Source organism: Buteo buteo, chromosome 19 (genome assembly GCF_964188355.1).
Source record: "Buteo buteo chromosome 19, bButBut1.hap1.1, whole genome shotgun sequence".
NCBI classification, from domain to species: domain Eukaryota; kingdom Metazoa; phylum Chordata; class Aves; order Accipitriformes; family Accipitridae; genus Buteo; species Buteo buteo.
The window spans coordinates 9,428,350-9,454,017 of record NC_134189.1 but is presented as its reverse complement, the minus strand read 5'-3'; the positions used below and the strand labels follow the sequence as shown (position 1 = coordinate 9,454,017).

Genomic DNA, 25,668 nt, shown 5'->3' with positions numbered 1-25,668 from the left:
ACACTTTCCAGTTTCCAGCCACAGCTGAAATCCAAACATGCAGATATCTGAAGAACCAGAGAAAGTTAGCAAAGGTTTGACTTTTTGGAGTTTAACACAGTCAGCTCAGGTGAAGTAGTACTTCTGTGTGATAGTCTAGAGCAGTTATTTTACCAAATCACATTTCTCTTCTCTTTGCAAGCCCGTTAAAAACTAGAACTTAGGAATAAGAACAGAGTATCAATAAATACAGTCTGAATGCATATTATGACATGTCCTAGTGTGAAAGCTTGGACACATTATGTATTCCAATGTGTGTATTACATATGTACAGGATTGTGTTTCATACCCGTGCCCTGAAGCTTAGTAGTTTTGGCTTTGATAAAACAGCTTGGTAGTGAGTGAGAGCACATTAAGAACCAGTCTCCTCTCTGAGCAGATGGCAGCTCCTTATGGCAGGGACAGAGCACATGGACACAGGCTTGCTATTCCTGTGCAATGCTCAGAAAACTAGGACTGGGATGTTTGGGGTTTTTTTTTCTTACTTCAACTGTTACAAATACGTAACAAGTACACACAAATACAGACATACATATTACCTAAAACTACAAGGTTCACTTCTTTTCTAACTTTTATTGGACTGGAAGCCTGCTGTGCTGGAGGATATTCACCTTTTATTTATAACAGTGCTTAAAGCAAGCCCAGAAGAACACATGCTTTCTTTCTGTTGATCATCCTATATCACCCCAGTAAACCCAGCTAGCCCCTCTTCCAGTGCCTTTAATGTCACTGGGGGCCATAGAGGTCTGCTGTTTCCACTCCATAAAGCTACAATAGCATCATCAGCTCCACTCTCTCCTCTACCCTTCTCTTGCCAGGTGCAGTTACCACGTGCCTGATGCTCGCAGGAAAACAGTAGGCCCTGAAGATCAAATTATCAAATGTCATTTTCTTTTACCCAGCCAAACGGAAAACAAAGGTACAAGAAGTGACTGTCTTGATATGTTCCCTGCCTTCTTTGCTGTAGAGCTTCTTTACTTCTCAGCACAGATTCTGCTTCTCAATCCAAGGGCTAAAGTAAGCAAGCAAGGATGGAAGCAATGGAAAAAGGACAAAGAAAGAGTTGTAACAAGAAAAGAGAAAAAAGAAACAACTCTACTGCTTCAACCTTGGCTATCGGCCAAAGAGTGGAAAGCAGATTTATAGCTGTTATGGTAAACCACTTAAAGAAAACCAAGGCACCAGCTATCTGTACTTTGTCAACGTCAATTTTATCCTTTAAACACACTCCAACAAACAAAAACTTATATTCCACGTGGAAAACTCTTTTTCATCCCCTTATCTACTGGAACTATTCAGAAAGCATTTTCAAGCTAGGTGGTAGTTGACTTTTTCAACATCCAGGTAGGAAGGTCCCTTTGTCAAGCACATGTGTATTCTGTTGCTTGAAATCTCCCCAAGGAGAAGAGGAGAGCTGGACTGCTTGCATTTCCCTTTTGGAAAGCGGGATGCCAGTCAAGAAGCAAGATGTCTCTAAAGAAGCCAATTTGTAGTCTCATGGTGTGTGGGAGTATTTTGCATGTCACTGTCTGCCAAAATAATTTGTCAGCAGGGTGAATTTCCTCAGCTGTGCATCAGGTGTTGAGAAGCTACAAAAATCATTAAGAGCCCTCAGAATGAGGGCTCAGGGGCAGGTGGGTGGGAAAAAAGGAAGCTAAAATCCCACCCAGTCCACTCCAGGGAGCTACATTCTGAATAATAAAATTATTTGGTAATAAGTACTGATGAGAAAAAAAACATCCTACAGGATGCACTGCAGGATGTACTCTATTTCCACTGCATATGGAAGGGGCAGCAACACAAACCCACCTCATCAGATGTGCCTAGTGTTGTTAAAACCCCTTAGCAATTCAGCACCTCAGCAGCAAAGGCTGGAGACTTAATTCTGGAAGAAAACAAACACTATTTACATTGCACTCACATACACAAATAAGGCCATACACATGCAAATCTAAAACAAATTCTGATTTCTTCCTTTTCCAATTACAGTTAACAAGAGCAGAAGCAAAAGACAGTGTCTTAAAGCTCAGTACTGGGAGAGGGGGTTCACAGGATGATGTGTAAGTACCAAATACTAGTGACTGTCGCAGAAATTTTAATAAGTAAAAAGCATGATTTTTCTACACCCCAGTTCTCTGTAGATAAGGCCAGACTTTGGCAGTAATGACATACATTTTCTACTAATTAACAGAGGAAGACATGATTAAATAAGGTTTTCCATGTATTCAGTCACTTAAAGGCGACACAAGAAGTTGTTGAAAGTTCGTGTTAAACAGTTTCCAGAACCATCTGATTCTTGCTGTTTGCAAAGGTCCCTCGGGTCTGGTGGGTGCAATCACCGTAGAGCTATGGCTCATCCCCTGACATAGCAGGGACTGTTTGTGGTAACACTTTCCCTAGTCCTGCTTCCCCATCTTCAGACATGAGAGCAAAATGCCAGGGTCTTCCCATGCCCAAAACCAACCCTGAGATGGTTGCAACATGGCAGAAGTAACACAAAGCCTCTTGAATCCTGAGTTGAGAACATCTGTTCTCATGTTTACCTCACATACAGTCTGTACATCATATACTCAGGATATACCAAAAACATACCTCATGCAGGCCAGTCTTTGAAAAGATATTTTGATGCCAACATTCCCCTCCATCCCCTGTGCTTTTAGCATTGTTTTCCTCTCTAAACTGTGTTCCTTTTTTCTGCAGTTGAGGCAAGGTGTGTCTACTAATCCATCCATAATCTACTAAGACACATCCAGGAGTCCCTCTTCCTGGCTACGACAGGGATGAACATCACTAGAACTAGAAACATTGATTGGGAAAAGAGGACATAGATTAAGTGACAATGTGGGAGGGGCTCAAAAGTAACCTGTGAATTAATGTTTGTCCAGGTAAAAGTCTCATTTCCAGTTTCATGACAAATCATTTGACAAATTCATATATATTCTGTATCTACAATTGTACTTGAGGTTGCTCTATAAGCAGCTCCAGAAGGAAAAAGAAAACTTCTAGAAAATTGGTAAAAGCTGGACACTCAAATTAGCTTCCAAATAGTAACAGATACCAGCAGCAGTAGCTGTCCTTAAAGAAACTTTTGAAATCCCACAGGCTGCAAAGCAGCACAAGGCACTAAGCAACATTTTTCTTTGCTGTCAATCTGGAAAGAGTATGAATTTCACTGGGAAGTATTTCTGTCTGCAGTGCTACAGTCTCCAGATTGTTCTTGTATTCAATGGTTGTACTGCAAAATAAAAAAACCCATCCTGTTTATGAGTATCTCTGTACAGAACTGATTATACGGAGAATATAAGAGATTCAAACTATTTCCGGAAGAGTTTGTTTTTAAAAACATAGGGATATCACAGAAAAAACACACTCCTTTTTGTCAGCTAAATTCCACTTTTTAAGAGCCTTCCTATTGTTTGTCAAGCTGAATTTTTTTCTGGCTGGCAAGAAATGAAGTTCAAGGCAAATTATTCAAGCAATGCCAAAATTCTGCTAGATTTTCATTGTTACATTGTAAGTATTTAAGGGAATGAGAAAAGGCAGAAATATATCTTTTCAGAACGGCAGGCACATATCTTCAAGGTAGAATTCCAAAGGAAACCAATAATTATTCCTTTTTTCCCCACAGAAAATCTCAAAAAGCAATGAAGGCAGCTAAAGTCTTGAAGTAGATGGAGAGAATTAATATTCACAACAGGAGCATAAAGTACATAAAATTCATTATTTACCATACCTGGGCACTAGAGTGTAAAAAAAAAAAAAAAAAAAACCCACAAACAAAAAAAACAACCAAAAAAACAAACCACAGGTGCCTTCTTTTGTCAAAAGAGTCTCCAGAAATAGGGGAAGGGGAAGATTTACAGCAGCAGCTAAAGAAAAGATTTCCTAATAGCGAAAAAATTGTACCTTTCATCTGGAATGTGCGCAAGATTTTAAGTATTGTGACTGCATCACACTGACAATAGTGAGAGCTTTCGAAATAGAGGACCAGACCCCACACTGAGATGCATCACTTATTCCCACTCGATGTCACTCAGGGAACTTACTTTTCCTCAAAACAATTTCTTATCCATTTGCTATATTGTTTTTTTCTTTCTTTCTGTCTTAAAAGTACTTCCCCTGTTTAGCGTATGTTTATCTTTCCCTGAACCATTCTCAGTTCTCTTTACATTGCTTTTCCTCCTCTTTGAGCCCTCATCTTTCCTTTCACTAATGCCTTCTCCTTTTTAATATCACTTTCCTAGCGAGAGGTGGAGAGCTGCTTTAGGCAAAACCTTCTCATGCTCCACTTCAAGGTAGTGAGAGTGGTGCCTTACAAGCTATTTGTAAAAGTATCTAAGATAACAGAAGAGAAAGAAAAGAGAGACTCAAGCATAAACAAACACTGCATTTTGTTGTGCTCTAATTCTATTACAAGGACTACACGGGAGTGTACAGTGAAGATGAGATGGTGATTTATGCCTTCACTCAAATAAGATTTGTTTGAAAGCAATCAGTACTCATCTGGGATTTTAAATAATGGAAAGTAATTTGTCCGGGTGTACAAATAGCTGGTTAAAACATACGCACTTCACTCATGGGGCTTGATCTTACAGATGCAGCTTGTACTAAATCTGAACCAGAAAACTAATTCAGATTTTGCTATCAAAACTGTGCTGGTTTTGGCTGGGGTAAAGTTAATTTTCTTCACAGCAGCTAGTATGGGGCTATGATTTGGATTTGTGCTGCAAACAGTGTTGGTCATTCAGGGATGTTTTCGTTCCTGCTGAGCAGTGCTCACCCAGAGCCAAGGGCTGTTCTGCTCCTCACCCCACCAGCGAGGAGGCTGGGGGGGCACAAGGAGTTCGAGGGGACACTGCCGGGACAGCTCACCCCAACTGACCCAAGGGATATTCCAGACCATAGGACGTCATGCCCAGAAATAAAAGCTGAGGGAAGAAGGAGGAAGGGGGGGACATTCAGAGCGATGGCGTTTGTCTTCCCAAGTCCCCGTTAGGTGTGCTGGAGCCCTGCTGTCCTGGAGATGGCTGAACACCTGCCTGCCCATGGGAAGTGGGGAATGGATTCCTTGGTTTGCTTCGCTTGTGTGCATGGCTTTTGCTTTGCCTGTTAAACTGTTTTTATCTCAGCCCATGAGTTTTCTCACTTCTACCCTTCTGATTCTCTCCCCCATCCCACCAGAGGGGAGTGAGAGAGCAGTTTTGTGGGTCTTAGTTGCTGGCTGGGGTTAAACCACGACAAAAACACACCAGGGCAGACTACTCCTTCTATTTAAGAAGTGACGCTGAGTTTTCCAGTGCAAGAGTTTTGGGGAAACACTTGGATTTTTCAAGTCTTCACCAACCTTTGAAATTTAAAGGTTCACTATCACTAGGCAGCTCCTGCCTATCATGTGCAAATCCTAAGAATGATCTCTTTATATTTTTTTAACTTTCACTAGATGAGCATTCCTTCACCTTTCTACATGCAAACTTGCATCCTTGATGCTCTTCTCACCTTGTACCACGCAAAGATTTCTCTTAAAAAAACCAAAACCTAAACTACCTTGTAACATCTGTACTGTCACACTGATTTCCTGGGCAATGATCTGATTCCTGTGGTTGAGTTAAAACACTTGGCATTTAGCCTTTTTCTTCTTCCCTCTCAGGAACTAGGTTATTTTTGCCTCATAAAGCAGTGCCTGGGTGGTAATACTAGCTAATTAATGTCTATTTAGTGTAGAGGGCTGCAGCCACCTTCCAGCCCCTACAGGCATTTTTATTTCCTCTCCCTGACAGGACCAGATGGCATTTTGGCCAACCTTTGCCCACCCTTCACAAGCCATGCACTCAGTTCAGACAATGCAGCTAGCAGCTTTGGAAACACATTACCATCACAGCTGGACAGATGCTAGAGAGTGGTTGTTACTGCCCCAAACAATGGGAAAATTAATGACTTCAATTAAAAGATGTAGATTAAACCTCTACCAAGATATAGTCAGCTTTTCATTTTTGTATGCTGTTGTGGGTTTTATTTTATTTAATTTTCCAGCTCTCATCACGTAACAGGGTGACAAACACCTAACTAGGAAGAGAAATACATGGCCAACAATGAATGCTTACAGCAGGCTATGAGGGAATGGTTATCCCCATCTCACTGCACTATTTGATCACAGGATAAATCAGAATGATGAACCCACTCACGTTCAAAGGAAGAGTCCAGTTACATGTTTCAGTGGAGTCAGCCCAGAATACTTAGCTTTTTTCAAGACCAAGCACCAGTAGTCCAAGTAATTGTCTTCCTGTTGGTTTTTTGTATGCACCATTCACACCAATTTGATGTTCCTATTAAGCTACGATCTGCCCCAGCTCCTGGTTACTGCATCAAGATGCTGTTTCATGTCCTGCCCACTCCACACATCAGTCACACATCAAAGAGCCATCAGAAAGGGAGCAAACCATGAAATACCATTAATCAAAAGCCACCCGAAAATTAACTAACATGAAGCTCGCTTAATTAAAAACAAAAGCATAAATTTTCTCTCAGAAAGACCCCTGCCTCAAAACCATTACATTCAAATTACTCTTTACCCCAACAGCTTGTGATCAAAAGCAACACCAAACATCATAATTATTTTTAGATCACATGTTCTCTAATTTCATTGATTGAAGTAATTTAAGGGATCCTTCAATTTGCATACTTTGTCTTTTTAGCTACACTCCTCACTTGCCAGAAATAATGACTTAGTCTTAAAGAGGTTTTTTTATATATATATATACACACACACACATATATACACAGAGCAATGCCAGAGACACTCTAAGCAGCCTGTAGCCAGGCTATGACCAGCTGTGGTCTAATCAGCTCCTAACATCAGGAGGAGGGTCACTCCCAACCCCTGCTTGGCAGAAAAATGACCACTGAGAAAACAGCCCCAGTGGGTCAACTGATGACACTTTCTCTCACAGCAAGTGCCCTCTCACTTGCCCTAATGACAGGCTATAGGGTATTGCACTTTGAGCTGGAAGTGCTGTACAGTATTTCAGACTAGATGTAAAACACTGGAAACTGATGACTCTTAAAGGATCCACCAGAACTCCATGTACAGGAAGAATCATCCCCTCTGTGCTTTGCCAGATTCCTTTTGGGGAATTTTGCCAAAATTCTTTCCACAAGTTTTATTGCTTGATATCCTTTTGTATTTTGCACATGCAGTGCACAGCCTCAAGATTTATTTATTCCACACTACCAACACTGTGCACAAAATGTAAAATTATTCATTTTCTCCTAAGCATCTTTGGCAGAATATCCCCATAGTATCCAAGTTTCTTATGACCACGAAATTCACCCTCATTGTGCTCCTCTAAGGTGAGGTTGCAATATTATCTGTATTCTGCAGCTGGGAAAATGAGAGTCAGAAGGCAGGCAGGCAGGCACAAATTTTCCATTAGTTTTAGTAATACAACCTGAGGCACACAGAAAGCCTATTTCTCAGCTTCCAGCCCTTCACTCTCTTTCAAAGTCTTGTAACGGCCTTTCAGAAACCCAACCTACTTCACAGTGGACATGCACAGAATGAGAAGCCTGTTGTTACTGGCCATTCGTGAAAAGTTTGTTGTAGATCTGCATCATTCAGAAATTCTGTGAGGGAAATGGAGGGCAGAAGGCAGTCCTCCAAAGCAGCGTTCAGCTGCCTTAACTGTAATAATACCTGCTTTCTCTGCTGCAATCCCCTGCCTCATTTATTACACACCTTCCAGCTTGGCAGCAAATGAGGCAGTGTCTAAACACACTTCAGAGCTTGCCCACTGGTATAACGAATAATCTGCATCAGTCCAGAACTCCAGGACTAAAAAACTGAGAACCAATTCTAAAATAGGCAAGTAGAATAAGAGATGCTCTTAGACAAATCCAAACATGGCAAACAGGATTGCGGTGGTTGAAATCTCCTACATGGGGGAATTATCAGCAACAAAACCACTCCTTAGTCATCCTACACTGACAATAGTCTCTCTGGTTCAAGATTAAATGAAAACTATTGCCTACATCTTTGAAAGTAAGCAGCAATTGTAGAGGTTTCTGCTTTGTCACATTGCATCAGAGCTACCTTAAGGGTGAGCGCTTCAGTCTTTCTCATAACCAGGGGCCATGCATGTTCCCTTAGCTGGAACTTCAGGCATCCAAAATAATGTATTTACTTTTGGGAACTTGGATCTAGGTTTATTAAGAGTACAGGGTGCCACAGAGAAGAAAAAAAAAAAGCAAGAACATATAATAATGGAAAAGGAGGAAGAAACAGAAGGAATGAGCAAAAGAGAAGAAGCAAAAGGACATCTGTAATTTCAGCACGTCAGCACAATTCATTAAGCTTAAAGGAGCCACTAGGACTTGTCTGTGGTGATGGTGACAGTGCATCATCAAGCAGAGAAATGCAGAGGGCTCTTACTGCAGCATATGTGTCTGGCTGGCGTCCTTTTGTTTGTCAGGTACCTCGTAGTGTGGGGAAATCTTGCCAAGGCCGCTGTCGCTCAGCATCCTCTTTCGAACCGCAGGGTTCCACCGATCTGATATTCTAGGGAGGGAAGAAGGAAGGGAAAGGCATTCAACTCCTCAGAAATTGCCTCACGTACTCCGCTTTGAAGCTGTCTAATGCTTACTGGTACCCAGCATTTTTCAGCACACAGCAAGCTAAAATAGCTTAACTCACTATGAGGACGAGACTGTTCCTAAAGATGAATAGGAGCATTTCTGGTCTGCCCAGAGGATGAGAAGAAACAAAGATGTTTCACCATCGTTCTTAAGCACAAAGGGCTTCAGGCCCTTATACAGTGGTATCAGAGCCCTCACCATGCAGAGAAGGGGTTTAACTCGATTGATACAGATTTATGGTGGGGCAGATACAGTCGGGGGTGCGAGGAGGTTGAAAAGTGCCAAAGTACATTAGTCCTGCTGTGTGCTCCAGGATGCCTAACGCAGTAGATGTTATTCCACTGTCCTTCTGTCATTACCGTAGCTGCATCTGATCCTGCCCCCAGCTCCCCACTTAAGATCTGCCCTCCCACATCTCCCAATCCTTCAGAAAAGGGGACCAGAAAAGAGATGCCCAACAATAATACGGCAGCTGAAAGCCAGATCCCAGCACCACTCACCCAGAGGCCTGCTCCACTACCAGATCAGGCATTCCTGGTGGCGTCCCCACCTGCTGTGACATTACCAGCTCTGGGTCCAAAATAAAAATCTCGTCCTGCGAAATTTCCGTCACAAAGTGCAAATGTTCCTGTTGAAGTGATACAAGGAACAAATAATGAACCTGCAGCACCACTGGTCTCTCAGAGCACCCAGCTGGCTAGAACATTCATGCGACTCTGTATTTATTTAAGCGCATACAGATACACACACACTAAACCCAATGCTGCTGAAGTCACCAATAAATACTTCATCAGTTTCAAGTAAAACAAGATTCCCAACCAGCAAGGTTCACAGTCACAGCAACGCTTCAAAGGCTGCTACTCAATGAGTCTATGTCATTCAGCTGAAAACTGGAGGTCTACCCAAATGCTGAGGTTTGCCTTTCAAAATGAGGACCGACACTTAAGGTCTTGCCCTCTGATAATGGCTGACAGAAATTTTCATTGTTTGGGGATACTGTCCCAGACATCTATTGCTTTTACATTCTGGTTTCACATCTCCGTTACCAAAGCTCTGTTTCTCAGTCCCTCTTTTTTGTTATTGTCACTGAAGGCTCATTGTCCTTCAAAAACCACCAAGTGTGAGCAGGCCTGTCTACACCGGCAAATGGGCAGGAAACTTCCCACCGTTTGTGCACTGGGACCATCACACAGGATTGATCTTTTCCCGCAGAAACACAGGGAAATGGAGTAGGAGGGAAAGATGACCACTTGTACAGAGTCAAGCATTAAAGAAATGCAGAATAAGCCAGAGTCACATTGCCCAGTTTAACCTGTAGCAGCATCTTCTTCACCCTTGCTTTCCAAATGTTAAAGTATGACTTGATCAAAGCATTTATGAATGTGTGCAAAGAATTTCCATGGTGGCTACAGGCAGACCCTGAATCGGGGACCTCTGAACTAAAGCCACAGCTCCTTCTGCTTGAACTAAACCACCAGCTGCTTTTGCTAGGAAACAGTCATATGTTCATGTGATCCAGAAACAGCTTACACAGTTCTCAGGAGGACTAGATACAAATGACCACTGTGTGAAATCAACAGTTTGCACTTAATGCTGAGCCACTAATTGGCCTGTTCTGGCTACAAATCAGAAACACCAAAAGCTCTGTAAAATTTTCAAAGTGTCTTTTAGAAAATATATTCAGATTGTCAAATCTATACCACAGGTTTGAATCCAATGGAGCTACATGCAGTTTTGGGGTTCCTTGGGAATATTTGATACAGCTCTGTTTATAATTGTCAACTTGTAACAACACCTTAATTTCCATAGCTATTCCATGTCACACACACGGGATCAAGACTTCTGGAGGCTAAAAGCACCAGTAAAGATATAAACTCAAATACTCTGCTGACACACAGATGCCCTTAGTAAGACTTGATAAGGATGACAAATGTAGAAAATTCTGATCTGTACATCAGATTGGTAGTAAACAGAAGGGCAGATGGTCAGCAGATAAAAAAGTTCAGTGAAAAGATGAGAATTACATCAACTAAAAAAATGGCCCAGAATTTTTTCCTCTACTTTTCATGAGACATCAGTAGCATTTTTACAGGAGGAACAGCAGATAATTCATTTTAAGCTGCATTTGACATAGATTTGAAAATAAAAAAAAAAATCTATAGAAACAGGAACTGAATAAAGATTTACCTGAGATCTGTCAATGCGGTAAAAACGATCAGCAGAAGTTGCTGCAAGACAGAGAAACAACAGAGCTGCAGTGAAGAAAATGATCTGAGCAGAACTGCATGGACAAGATGGGCTGAGCTAACATCACCACCACATAAGACAACCTCTGTGTCAGTGAAGTCACAGTGGTTTCACAAGAACATAATCTGATTCATTCATTGTGTCCATATTCCTATCCCATTAAATGGTGAATTTAAAGGTGAGGCTTAACAAAATTCACTGAAATTACTAACTTGAAATAAATATTTTTAAAAACATATAAAATGGATTTCATGCTTATAAGAAGAATTGATTACACTAAAATACGTGACAGAAAAAGCTGCATTGTTCCGATGAGTGTATAGCAAGCATATAATGAAATTGATGGGTCTAATAGGATTAATTCAAATTCTGAACCTAAAGAACAATAACATGCTTGGAAGCTCTTTGTAAATCAAATGCATGGCCACAGATATTCACCCTGAATTACCAATACACTCAAGGAAAATTTATGCTACTCGTGAAAAACACACGAAAATAGGGGAGATTAACTAATAAAGCACCTAACATGGAATCTCATCACTGCCAAATAATTTATATTACAAAACCCAGAAGTATTTTATCACCTACAACGTACTTTATCACATGCGATTTTTTTGTTTCTGCTTTGCATTTAGTTTGACCAGTGAAAACAGATTCGTTCATTCTGGACTTTGGACACAAGAACGGAGTGATGTAAGCATTGTAGGTTTTGGCACTGCAAGGGAATATCAAATCCCTAAAGATAAAAACTGAATGCATCTAGCCACCCAGCTTTCCCCCAAACCCAAACAGATTCTCAATATGTTTTTTATCAATTTTCCTCATGAGAGACAAGGAAGAGTGATTAGAAATTGCCAAGGAGAAATTGGTTTTGTTTAGAACAATAAAAATTTCAGTCTCCCCATGCTGAAGCTTTTGCAAAAGCAGATGCCATCCATTTTAGCTGCTAATTCCAGTGCTCTGGAGCCTGATGTAAAGCCCAGATAAGCCATCTGCTTTGACAAAGTCTGGGTCAAATACAAGTGCAGGTCTCCAGGGAGTTACATGAAGTGCACTCTTACAGAGAAAGGAAGGTACATTTCCATCACCTAAACACTATAGTACCTAAACACTATAGCACTTAAAGAGATAGCAGAGTGAAGAACGCAGCCTTTCCAGCAGCGGCGTGTTGCCACAACCAGCTGCACTCTGAGTCCAGGCACTGCCATGCAGTAAGCGCTGCTCATCACAGCAGAGACACTGGTAAACCAAACCTCTAAGCACCCTTAGAAGAACATGCCTCCTTGGGGTGACAATGCTACAACAGATGTTTTGATTGCTAGACGAAGGGTTTGTTTCATTTTTCAGAAGGGAAGGGGGGCATGCAGCTCCTTTTTTGCCTGCTCAGTGTAACAAGAAGGAACAGTTACCTTTCCACGGTAATACTGTCAGATGCACTATCCTTTACATGCGCACAGAAGCAAGCTGCACGCTAGGCACAACAGAAGGGAGATGCACTTACCGTCTAGGAAGCACCATCTAGGAGATAGCCTCTGAACAGAAAGTACTCTGGGGAAAGAGCTTTCCTGGTCCTGGATAGGGCAAGGAAATGACATTAAAAGTAACAGATTTTTTTCTCTTCAAATAACTATTTTCTAGTGTCTACTTTTTTCATTTTGCTCTACTGACATCGCACAATGTGCAAAACCTACGTAGCCCAAACCCACTGGATTTGCTCCTCACTGACATCAGAGCTTGACTGTAATATAGAAGAGAGTAAACTGACATGGTTACCTTCAGCCACATCCTTGGCTGTTCCCTTCCCTTCAGCCCAGCAGTATCAAAAAGCTCTGCATCAAAACCAGCTTTCTCAGCTGTCTACAGACCCCCTTATTTGTGGGGACACAGGAATAGAGAGATGTGAAAGAGGTCAAAAAGATATGCATCAACATTGGACAACAGCCGTGAACTCTAATTACTATTTTTATTTCTTGTGTGCCTGTCACCTTGCTTTGTTCTAGCTCAGTATTTTTACACTCTTTCCTAGCTGTACTGATCTACCACTCAAAGCAATTGCCCACTTTGCCTGTCCCTGGCGTGACCCAAATGCACATCAGGGGGAAAAACGTTTTTCTCTACACCCGGAGTACAGAGAGCGCAGACCTGGGGACCACCATCGGCCAAGCAAACAGACATCCTACATCAACATCCTCCTGTTCTGGCTAAAAAGATGGGCTCCTTGGGAACTGATGGATGTTATTTCAGGAACAGGCCTTCTTCCTGACCTGTATGCTCCAAGGAGTCAAACAGGCTGTCCCCTTGATTTTTCAGCTCTCACTGAGCTGGAGAGGCAAAAGGGATCTCAGAAAGCAGAGGGTAGTCATGGCTCTACTCCATGCTGCCAGCAGATGGCCAGCCAACTTCCTAGTCACTGGGACACAGTTTAAACACAAATAGATTTGCACAGGACAAAACACAACAGCATGAATCTCGGGCACCCACCCAAAATTTGTATAGAGCCAGATTCTATCCTTATTTACATCTTAAGCAGTGAAATCAGCACATCTGCAAATGATGTAAATTCAGGCACACACTAGCTCAAGATTAAACTTTACTCCTTCTTCAGACAACAGACTACAGAGTGGTATACCAAAAGCACAAGGCAAGAAAAGAAAAAGTAGAAGCAAAGGGGTGGAAAGGTGCCTTTGAGAAAAGTATTACTCTGCATAGAAAACATAGAATGTGAGTAATGTATATGTACATATATTCATAACATGGACATAGATTGGTAAAAACAGACCAGGATATAATGATATCTCATTGGGACTTCTCAGAATATCACACAGAAGCCCAGCACCTTTCCTGACAGCAGGATGCAGGACCAACGATTTTCATATTGGGAATTGTCCAGTTATATCAGGTCAGGAGTTGTTTGAAGGTCCAACACGAGAAAGTAAAGGCTGGCTGAAAGAGCAAGTTCCAAAAAGAGATTCCAAACAATCATGGGGTTTCAGCCAGAAGGGACAACAGGGCTATGAATGCTTAATCCCTAGTGTAACACAGGAATCCACGACTCCAGCCTGAGCTACAGCAGACCTTTTAGAAAGGCACCCAGCCTGAGAGACTCCAAGTGACACAAACCCCACCATTCCCTCAGGCAGGTGGCACCGTGTGCACGGTTTGAAGGAGGAAAGCAAGGCTGCTTTATATACAAGAGGGAAAGTGCAGAAACACCAACACAGAGTTAAAATGAAAGTTTATGGTGCATCAAACGTGCCCAACACATCCGCAACATTCATACAGATTCTCAAAGGTTTGCAGTTTCCTATATATTTTCCTCTGCTTTTGCTGGCTAGTGTTTACATCATTAAGAAAACCTAGAAGTAATAGATATTTCTCAGCAATTTACCTTACCATTTTGAAAATCTGACTTATTTCTAAAATATTTATCTCAGTAGCCATGTGTGAGAAAAAGTTAAGAAAAAATAAAGAATATATCAACCAAAAAATGAGAGTTTCATCAGTTCAATTCCCCAGACTGTCCAGACATGTGTCAGTAAGACCATGGGGAAGAAGCAGTTTGCTTTCTTCAACCTTGGGAAAATCTCAAAGAATGCTGAAGGAAGTTGTCATTTCAGTCTGACTGGGTAAACCAATTTCCAAATTGATTACAGAGCAAACAATGTTCTCATATGTTAAGAGTCAGTCATTGCTCTTCAATTTACATAAAGATATCTGTCACTTTTTCAGCCACCTGAGAAAAAATGAGGTCATGCTGATGTTGTACAGATACATACAAGTTCTTAGCTTCCCCAGCTTCCTCATCAGCAGGGTACCTGCGTGCACTATGTGTTGTTTTCAAGCAGCTCTGATGATGATTAGCGTTTTGCACTTTGATGGACCCTCACTCCTCAGCCAGGTGAATGCGTATCAGTGGCTGGTACGATGCTGCTACAAAATGTTATTAATTTCATTTGGTATCATAACAGCGTTTGTAAGATTCATCTTATTAGCTTATTGTGTTTCCTTACTGGTTATCCAGGACAGAAAAGCAAAGACAGCTCCAGACAACTCATCTGTTGTTTCCTCAGTGCCCTGGAGTTTTGCTACAGTCCTGGCAACAGATCTTGTCTGAAATGTTGCTGCAGCAACATACAAACTTTGCTTGACTACAAAAAAATATATATACACATACGTCTTCTGATGCATGATACCTGCATCTATAGCCATCCTGACAAAAACACAACAGCCTCAATTCTCTCCCATATATAGACTGAAAGATCTTTACTTGATCCCATAAACCTTGCTCTCATGTACAGGTTTTTGTCTCCAACCTCTGTGCATTACAGGAGAGATGAAAACAATGACAGCATAACTTTCCATAAAGTGAACTATTTCTGCACATGGGGACGAAAGGACATATCTCAGTGGTTTAAGCATCAGGTTTAAAATACACTTATGCCTTTCTCTAATATGGGCTTATGGAGTTGTGGGATATTTAGGTTTGCTTGTATCACAACTGAGGTGTATGTGGGACAGTCAAGTGTTTTCTGAAATCCACTAGGTTTGCTAATGTCTATGTATCTGCATGCACAAAGCTTTATGTATCTTAATATTTACGCCACTATTTGTGGAAAATTGAGGATTGGGATACAAAGAACAAAAGGAAGAAAACATCCAAAGATAACGGTGCATACTAAAAAGGTAGATGATACAAAGAGAAATAAGTAAAAATTCATAGACCTAGCAGAGTACATAATGCTGGGTAAATGAAGATAGGGATAATGCTGGTAAATGTAAATTCAAGTCACAAATTGCATATTGTGATATGATCCTTCCAAGACTTCATTACAGTTCAACTGCAGAACTAGCTTGGGAAGTCTCAGGCCCATGAGAATGGTATTTTATGAGCATTAAACTTATTAGAGAAACAAAACAGAATGAAAAACAACTCCAGCATCATTTTTCTCATTTGCACCTGGGCTTGCTGATGTTTCTGCTGACTCCCCATGTTTTGAGATGCACAGGAATCATGCAAGAGAACTGCATTTATGAGACCTAAAAGTACCCATGACACCTTATTAGTGAGGTAGGAAGACAGTTCCATCAACTCAAGCGCCTTATTCATGCCCTTTATACCCTGCTGCTTCTCCTTTCTGTAATATGTAGAGGGATACCAACAAACATGGAACAAACCTCAAATTAACCTAACAAGACAGTTTGTAGAAATGACCCACTGAGAATAAACCACTGTTTGAAGACTCCAGGATAAACAAGTACTGAAGACAAACACAGAGGGGGGTACATTCAAAATGTAGCATCATAAAAAATTGATAGTACGTCAGGGATTTCACACTGATGTGCACTAGAGAAGATGGCTAGGCAATTAATTTATATATTGCTATAACTGCAGAGGTTAAAGCCAAGGATGGACTGATTTCTGTCATTTCATACTCCGTTTTGGCCCTCCCCATACATGCAGATTTAGTTCTTCATTTTACCTCAGGCAGTTTCCTATGCATGGAGCAGTCAGCTCCAGGTTAATTTATAATGAGTGGAACAGAATAATACATGCTGTTTTATTAGCCAATTCACTAGACACCAACACTGCTGTAAAACTCAGTTCCGGGGCAATGATTGATACAAATGTCAAAAATATGAGGTTAAAATTGGACAGGGAAATGCAGAAACAAACCATGAACTGGTATGAAGATGGCAACTCCAGGAAAACATGCCAAATTGCATTTTCTCATAGTGTCTTTCTGCATTCAGCACATTGACAAGCATTTTTGCCAAACCGGAATTCTGTATCAACCAGGTAATCACTAAGCCCCAAGAAATTATCTGCAATTTCACCACAATGGGTTCCAGTCAGCTGGATCTCTGTATGCTTTCTCAGTTAACTCGTTCCTGCTGATCCCAACAAGAATTGCATTGTTAAATCTAGGGAAAGGCTATCAACACTGTGCGAACTTGTCTTTTGATCCTAGGTGCTGTGTCAACTAACCATGGTTTGTGTCAAGTCTCTGCGCTAATGTCAGATCAGCTCAGGAGTCAGTAGAGTTAGTCTGAGTTAGTTTACTCACAATTTAAGCACCGTGCAGGGCAATGTTTTACTGAGAGAAATATGCGTTCTTGAATAATACTTCCAACTGTAGAGGCAAGTTCGGTAGTGCATTAATTGTAGAATAAAGTTGTGAAATGCACAGAGAGACCAATTTTAAAAACTAGCCACCTAAAACTAGAACCTGCAAAAGACACATTTGTGCCCAGGATGGATTAAAAAACTACTCTGAAGATTATGTTAAACTAAAGGTAGATAGATGACTGTGGTACACAAAACTATTAAAAGGTTAGACCTGCTAGCACACCTTTTTTCTCAGTGATAGACTTTATTACTACAGCTATGCAATATAATATGTTATTGTTCAGTGAGACAGAGAAACAATTTTACTTTTGTCATTTGTCCTACAGGGCACATTCTCTCACTCACTTCAATATGCAAGGCACTGCTACTGCAATACCACTCGCATCATCATGCTGTGCTAATTTTAAAGATGATTCCATAAGGTTTGCAAGGAAAAGGATTGTCTGAGGGAAAGCAGAACGAACCTCCAGCATTTGAGGGTAAACTATGAACAGACATTCATCTAACATATGGGTATCCAACAAAAAGAAAACCTGGGTTCAAATGCAAAGAGTGCAGTCCATGTTGTTAAGCCTCTTTTTGTTCTGATACTAAAAGGAAAGCTTATCTTACCTGGTAATGAACTCTCTGTGTAGTAGAAGTTACCGACTGTAGGTCCTAGCAGGAGGATGAAAGACACAGACATAATGAAAAAAAATTAAAGCAACAAGAGTGGTTTGCAATTCTACTATCTGAAGTGGTTTGGCAAACAGATAATTTTGCAAGGATTTCTCACTGGTTTTAACATATGAAACAAACACTACAGAATAGTTATGGAAAGCTCACTTAAAGTTTAGATTTACATGCATTTGGTCAAAAAATGGTTTTCAAAATATAGAAATTATGTTAATGGATCTTTACCATATCACAGACCTATTTGTTCCATGAAAACTATCTAACTTTAGAGTATCAGCAAAATTGAAAGAAAAGATGCTAAAATCTATAAATGTATTTTGCAAATATTTCTGAGTAATTAATGCACTAAAGAAAACTGCTGGCAGTTCTCCCTTTTTTAAGATAACCTCATGTCGGGGGGTCATATCAGAATGACCCTGATATTTAGTTAGGGTTCAGGAATCTGATTTATTTTAACAGAGATTTTGTCATATAGATTTAGCTCATGACATAGCCTACCAAAAAGCCTGGCCTACAGACCACAGCTCCCCAGTTGGCATGCAAGTTGGCAGAGTGCAGAAAACCTTGGCATCTTCACTCCCAGCCAATGGGTCTGAGCCAAATCAAGCACACACAAAAAAAGTAGTACAAACCCTGCAAAAGGTCAGAGAAACACAGTTCCTCCACAACCACTCTGGGTAGTTCAACCAGAACTTCTGGGTGTGCTTCCTCTGGGGCTGTACAACTACTTGCCACCCAATACTGGTCATTAAGTTGCCTGAGCTCAGTATGAGATCACATTTTTAATCCACTGAGAACATCATCACAATTATTTCAATGGAATTTTCCATCACCGGATACTTCAAATATGCATGACCTTAAAATATGGGTTTATGTCTGGTAATACTAGCCACACCTCAGGTCTGAATGTTCAGAAATGAAGGTTCATAGCTCCTACGTAAATTGGACCACCTATTTAGAAACCTTCATAATGTCCTCACACTTGGAAATGTTGTTGAAAGAGATCAGTGAAAGATTAAAAACAGTCAGAGACCGTATGTTAATGAATATCCATTAGTTTCATCACTAAAGGCATACACACTTAAAATTATTCAGATTATGAGGCATTTAGAGTCTCCATTTTCCAGACTGTATTGTAGAATGAACTCTCCCCTGAGGCAAGGTGTTCAAGACAATAATAGCAACATTATTATTAGCTCATAAGCACACATTTCTGTGTATTTGGAAATATCTAGTTGATATTTGTAGTGTTTATTGGTATCTCAGATTACTCCATGACAGTATTAGAGAATAACATTTGCCTAATTAGACCCACTGAAATACCATGATGTTTATCCTTACATAACACAATTTATAATCAATAATTTATGCAATTTCAGCAAGGTATGTGGAGAGTCCTGGTATTCCATTCCAAATCAAGGAGAAGTAAACACAGCCATCCACGTCAATTCTGTTATCGTTTACAAGGTTTTCATTTCCTCTTTAGAAAATATTTTTCAGTGCTACTCCTGCTTTTATTATCATATCACAACTCTAAGTTTTGTTTTCAGTGGTAGGCAAATTGCAATACTCCTAACATATACTTGTTGCATCTGTTAGACATCTGTACTCAGAACCAAAAGAAGCATAATATAGATTAATAAATGATACCCGAATTCACAAAAAACTGACCTCTTGTAGACGGTCAATGTACATGCGACAGGTCTCCAAGTCACAATCTCCTCGTACAACTATAATTCCTAGGGGAATGGCTGGAAAATCAAAACCAAAGAAAAACCTTGTTAACTAAAGTCTCTTGAACTCTAAAAGATTTGCAATATGCTTCAGTTTTTGTGTTTTTTTAATGTCCTTGCAAAAGCTTTCCACTATCTAAATCTTAACAGTAATTTAAAAGCAGGAACATATTATTCATGGTTAGTTTCACCCACTTATAATTATCAAAAGTTTCAGTTTTCAACCATCTTTCATACCAAAGAAGCTAGAACAGATTCAGTTAAACTGTGGACTTCATTGTCTGATGTCAACATCAATTATTAACTGCAAAGAAAGGAACATACCCCAGAACAAAAGTTTAGTGGGGTGCTCTTATACATTGAAATAAAAGAGTGATATTTCATTTTCAAAACACTAAAAAGTCTACAAAAATGATTTAAAGTAATGAAAGTCACAGCCTGATTTCAGAGAAAACTGTCCAGCACCATGTTATTTTGATGTAAGGCTGCTTTCAAATCAAACCATACATTATTCCATCTACACACAAAATTGACATAACATCTCCATATTTTCTCACAGAGAAAAAAAGAACTTGTGAAAATACAGCAGGTAATTCCCCTCAGCTGAGGGCAGCATTTTCAATAACAGGGGATTTAGGTTTCTACAGCCATTCTGTTCTTGCAGCTAAAAAAAACCCAAAACAAACCCACAAAAAGAACAAAAGAGAAAAAAGTATATGCGAGTCCACAAGGAAGGTACCAAGAGAGCTACCTAGTGAGACCTCATTAAATAAAAAGAAAACAAGTAAAAACTCTTGAGTACCTGGTTTTCTAAAACTGAATCACTGAATTAAGTTCTTTTTTTCTCCCTGGAGGGTCTTTAATCAAACAATGGCCCCAAAAAGTAAGGGAGCAGCAGGAAAGAGATTTAAATCTTCATATGAAGTATTCCAGAAGGAGAGGAGAATATCAACTCGTAAACAATTTTGGTAACTGGATAACAAGAAACACCATAAAGTCACTGACAGTTCTGAGATAAACAGAAAAAACAACTGTGCTGCAGCCCCTCCTGTATTCAAAAGAAGTTGATTAAAAGGGAGAGAGATTTATCCACCAAGAAGCTCTTCATTCTGATAAGAGAACGAGACAGCACTAAAAGATAATGGGGGACATGGCTCATATTTTTGTGGCCCACCAAGGCTAGAAGCAGAAAGAGAAGCTCAGTGGTTTCAGGGAGGAGAGTAGGGGAGCACCTACAGCAATCAAGGTCACTGCGGGCCTCAGAGGCCAGCGCAGGGCTCTGGGGACACATCAACAATACTGCCAGCATCGTGTTTGGAAGGCAATTGGGACAGCAGAACAGCTAGCAACCTGGGAAAAACCAGAAGCAGGGTCAAAAAAGCTGGAGGGAGAAACAAGAACATAAAGGAGGGATAGGCAGGAAGGCTAGGGAGGAAGGGAAGAGCTTGCACTTCTCCTGAAGCAACACCGACATCCAACCGTGATGCCAACCCACCTGCACATTTCAGAAGGGCCAGGAGGGAACCGTGCTCATTGCGACCTCCCAGATTTTTTCATTAAAGAACAGAGACTGAGAGACAAGTGGAAGGAGGGTCAATCACGAGGTTTGCTTTACGCGCTCCGATGCTCTGGGTTACAGACTGATTCTCTTTGCTTAGTGTTTATTATTGCTTAACCTGCTCTGACAGGAGACCCTTAAGCTCTTTGTAGAGAGTACTTAATGGCTATCTAGTTTCAATTCAGCAGATCCCTCTGCAGCCCTTACTGAAAGAAGCGTTTGTTAAATTCATTTATAGCACTGAAAAGCGGATTGCAGCAGACACGACTACACCTCCAATAGCTACAGAGCACTAGGGAGCTACACCACTGGCTCATAAACTGTCACCACAGATTTTGTCTCTCTTCTATTGAATTCCTTCCTTCATGGAGGAGTATGTGCACTTAATGGGGATGCGAGTTTTGACCTGCTGAAACAATGCAGCTAACACAGAAACTAAATCCTTAACTATCACCATTCCTGACAACCCAAAGGAGAAGGACCTTACGAACATTTGGAATTCTAAAGAAATCCACCAAAATGTCTGAAAAGAAAACACTAATATGCAATAGATAGCTTAGCAGTGACATTTATGGGCCTTATCTAACGAGTGAAGAAGAAAGTCATGATTCACAGATTTAATTAAATTATGTCCCAACTATTCTTAGTGGTCATAGAATGACTCTGGAATTCTGGGCTGGGTGACTTTGTCCTTAAAAAGAAATGTGCAGCTTTTGCTGCCTGGAAAATCTGGATTAACATTACTTATGGCTTTTTGGGTCAATGGCTAGCTAAGGGATAAGGTGCGTGAGATGGGTCTTGAGTTTTTCCATTCCATATGGTTCATGCTCATTTGAAAAATCTTTTAAGTCATTACTGGATAATACTATAGTATATGCTAAAATGTTGCTTGCCAAAGGTTTTTTTGTTTAGGATTTTTTGTGGGTTTTTTGTTTTGGGGTTTTTTGGTTGGTTGGTTTTTTGCAAGATCCATGTAGCTTTCAGCAAGGAAAATGCTCCCAGCTCTCATTTTTATCATAAACCACAGTAAGTATGCACAATGCAGCCAAGATTTTCAAAGTGCTTCACAATAGCTGCTGTTTGAAAACAAAAGCAAATCTTTAATGACTGGTAATGAGATTGAAACTATGGGATTGTTTCTCATTCTAAATACAGGGCAATGCTGTGCAATAGGAGCAAAATAAATTAAGTTATGATAAATCAGTTAAAGGCATGAAGTTAACATGCATGGCATTCAATCATTGTGGACACTTTTATCGAGGAGTAAAGGAGCTTCTATTTTTTCTGAATAGCCCTGTGGGGATGAGGATGTGGACAGCACAGAACAGTGCTGTGGGACACAGTGATTACTAGATATGCTGGGTGAGAGATGGGATGACAAAGTTTTACATTAAGAGCACAGGCACTGCAGAGCAACTTTCCCATATACCCGCATACTGTCCCCTCCTGTGAATACATGGATATATCCACACATGGGAATATGCCAAAAATAAGGGATAGTCTCAGATCATGAGCCAAACCACAGCACTGAAGTGCCAGATATTTTTTTCTCCCAAGGCGCCTGCTCTTCTGGCCACTTGCATCCAGCTCCCAGTTTCTTTGTGTTCCCTGAAAGATGAAAAAGACTTTGTCCAGGGAGCTGTGGATACAGACTTTAACACTGCAGTAATGAGCAGCAGTGCAAGAACCCTAGGAGATGAGACAGGCAGACAGTTGCTTCACATTCTGAACAAGTACTGCAGAAAGCTTTTTGTTCCTAGCAACTCTAACCAAAATAGAGTATCAGCAGAAGGAGGGTTGGGTAGATGCAGCAGTATGGCTAGCATGATGCTCTAATTAGCTGCAAGATTAGTCGTGATTTCTTAAGTCCTCATGAAATTAGCTACAGAATTTATAAACAGCAAATAACTCCTCCACCTATTAACTGCCTGTTATGCTGAATACCTAAAGCTAGTGAACTCTTTAATAGTATTGAGGATACAAATGGAAGAAGCCTGAATATACTGCATATGGGACCATGAAGAAAAAATAAAATTCAATTAACTTCCCCATTTATTGTTATGAAAGGATTCAATCTGTGATCTAAGCGCCGTGATTAACCCACTCAAATCCCAAACAAAACAGCCTCAAGACAGATCATTAAGGTAGATGTGAATGCCAGGAAAACTCATTCTGAGTCCGACATACCTCAGGGGACTGGGGAGATTAGACAGTGGTCTGTAAATGTTTAATGTAGCAAATAAAGGATCTTCACTATTGAAGATGTTATAAGAATGTCATTTTCCTTAGAGGTTTCCGCTGATATTAGGAACATGAAGGACCAAGTAAATTCTTGGGAAAGAATTCTAAAATATTCAGACATTGATATTAGGAGGTTTGGCTTTCCTAGTATGGTTTTAATACAACTGAGTTTGTGCAAAAGGATTTTCTTACTACACAAATCTAAGCCATGTGTCTCTTCAGATCCCTTTGTTTATTACACTGACAAAAACTAAGCCTCCTTAGGTTTGTTGGTTGCTAGTTTTCTTAGCACTAGTCATCCACTTTTAAAATCCTCACATCAGGAGGCAAAACACAGTGGAGTTTATCAGACTAAACCAGACCACGTTTGAGAAGGTGGTCATCCCCAATAGGCTCTCAGTGACTTCTCCAATACCTTGCCACAAAAAGGAAGAAGCCGTCCAAGTCAAATGAAGACAGAACTTGTCCCAAACACCACACAAAAGGGAACAGGTTATAGAAAGAAATCTATGAAGAGCTGGGAATTGAAACTTGCAGGGAATGGATATTGGGACTAAGAGCTGAAAGAAGAGGTCTGGCTGAACAATGAATAATGATTTAGAATTAAGAAAAAGAACAGGAACCTGAGCTGTGAGATCTGCAGAAACAGACTAAGACAGGCAGGAAGGATGAGTGTGGGATGAGATACTGCCATCACTGCAGTCTTCTATGATTCCTCCTTAATCTTAGTGGCATTGAGCAAACTAAGATTGCTCTTCATGGCTAGGGCATATAAAAAAACAAGTTAAGGGCAGTAAGAACTGGCATATTCTATTAAAAAAAAAAAAACCACAACTGTGCAGTTGCTGCTGATGGTGAGCCATTTCACCGCTCCATCTTCATGGTGCAAATCTACAATGGTGTTGGCAGGAAGGAGTAATAAGGGTTGAAGACCACTTGGTCACTAACAAGTTTATGGTTGGTTGGTTTGTTGTTGATTTTTATTTTTTTTTAATATAATTGCTTTCTGCATATACCTCCATTGTCAGGAATTTCTTAGTAACATTGGAAAGCAGAAAACAGGGTGTCATAAACAAAGATTTTGCTATTTTAAAAATAACTCAATTGTTCCCCCACAATGCTGCTTTGGATCACACTTTCCTGCAATAACAGGAAATCAGAGAGAGTGCACAGAAGATATGCAGGCAAGAGAGACAGAACTAAGTTCTGTCCATATGGAAACATCAATTCAACTCACTTTTTGAGTATGATAGTCTTGGTTATGGTCGGGGTACAACTATCACATCGGGCAGAAGGTGGTGAAACTGGTGACTAGGGTGACAAGTGCCTGGGGCACATATAGGGAGACATTAAAGACGACAACTACATTTACAGCGAAGAACATTACAACATAACTAAAATGCCAACATATATCCCTTTCTTAAAAGGGTGCATGGAAGCATTCACCCCTCCTCACTGAAGGATCAATAAGCATCCTTTACCATCATCAATCATCCCACAGACAATACTGAGACGTTGACAGAAGAAAGAACAAAGGACAACAGAAGGAGCACAGGGAGGGAAAAAAGGGACAATTCAGAGACAGCATCTTGGTTAAATGTCAGTCGCAGTGACAAAAGTAGATAGCAACAGAAGGAGAATGGGCTAAGAACAGTCGTGCCCTTCGGAGGACAAAATGACATTCTTTAATTGCTCAGGAGACTTTCAAAATGCGGTGTCTACCTCCAGCAGAGTGAAGATTAATCTTCATGGAACAGTTTGTATGACGAGCTGTTATATGTCAGGAAGTGCAGTTTTAGGTGAAGTAATTGATAGAATCAAATCAGTATTTCAAGTGAACAAGGGGAGTGAAATGTATTTACTGTGAGTTTAAATGATCCAGATTATTACACTGATGTCAGAGCTTTCAAAACTCTATTATGGAGATATGTAACAGGCAAAACCCATAATAGCTTCTTTGCTCTTTTTCCTTCAGGGATAACTCATTAACTGGCTTCCTTTTCCTGTTCAGATTGCTGTGGGATTCTGGTTTAGTTTCCCAATTGTTTAGGGAGGTAAAAATGCTTTTAATTCTTGTGGGCAGGGAATGGATATTAAGTATAGTATTTTGGAATTAAGTTGTAGGTATTCTGCCAAAGCCTGGACAGATATGTAAACTGAGCCTCTTGCAAGCATCTAGTAAGACATCCATGCACCTGAGAGCTACAGTCGCACTGAAAGAAGCTAAACCCACTTACACTAACAGGCCTTGTAGATACAAGACCCAATACAAGCGCTCTTGTATTTTGCTAATGCACAGGTATTATCTGCATTTAATTTTTTTAATTCAGACTGCCAAAAATTCAGTTATTCACCTGCCATGGAAATTTATTTATTTCTACTCCTTTTCCCTCCCATGACTTTCTTTGGTAAAGAAATGA

General features: G+C 40.4%; 1 protein-coding gene across 1 annotated transcript in view; it reads right to left on the bottom strand.

Moving 5' to 3' along the window:
- Positions 1 to 25,668, bottom strand: part of DGKI (diacylglycerol kinase iota) — a 175,232-nt gene that overhangs the window by 37,785 nt on the left and 111,779 nt on the right. Inside the window, exons 22-27 of the mRNA XM_075051054.1 lie at positions 19,388 to 19,467; positions 17,654 to 17,698; positions 12,416 to 12,485; positions 10,855 to 10,895; positions 9,168 to 9,295; positions 8,465 to 8,590 (exon numbers count right to left, since the gene is read on the bottom strand). Of these exons, the coding sequence (XP_074907155.1) occupies positions 8,465 to 8,590; positions 9,168 to 9,295; positions 10,855 to 10,895; positions 12,416 to 12,485; positions 17,654 to 17,698; positions 19,388 to 19,467 (490 nt within the window). The remainder of the gene's footprint in view (positions 1 to 8,464; positions 8,591 to 9,167; positions 9,296 to 10,854; positions 10,896 to 12,415; positions 12,486 to 17,653; positions 17,699 to 19,387; positions 19,468 to 25,668) is intronic.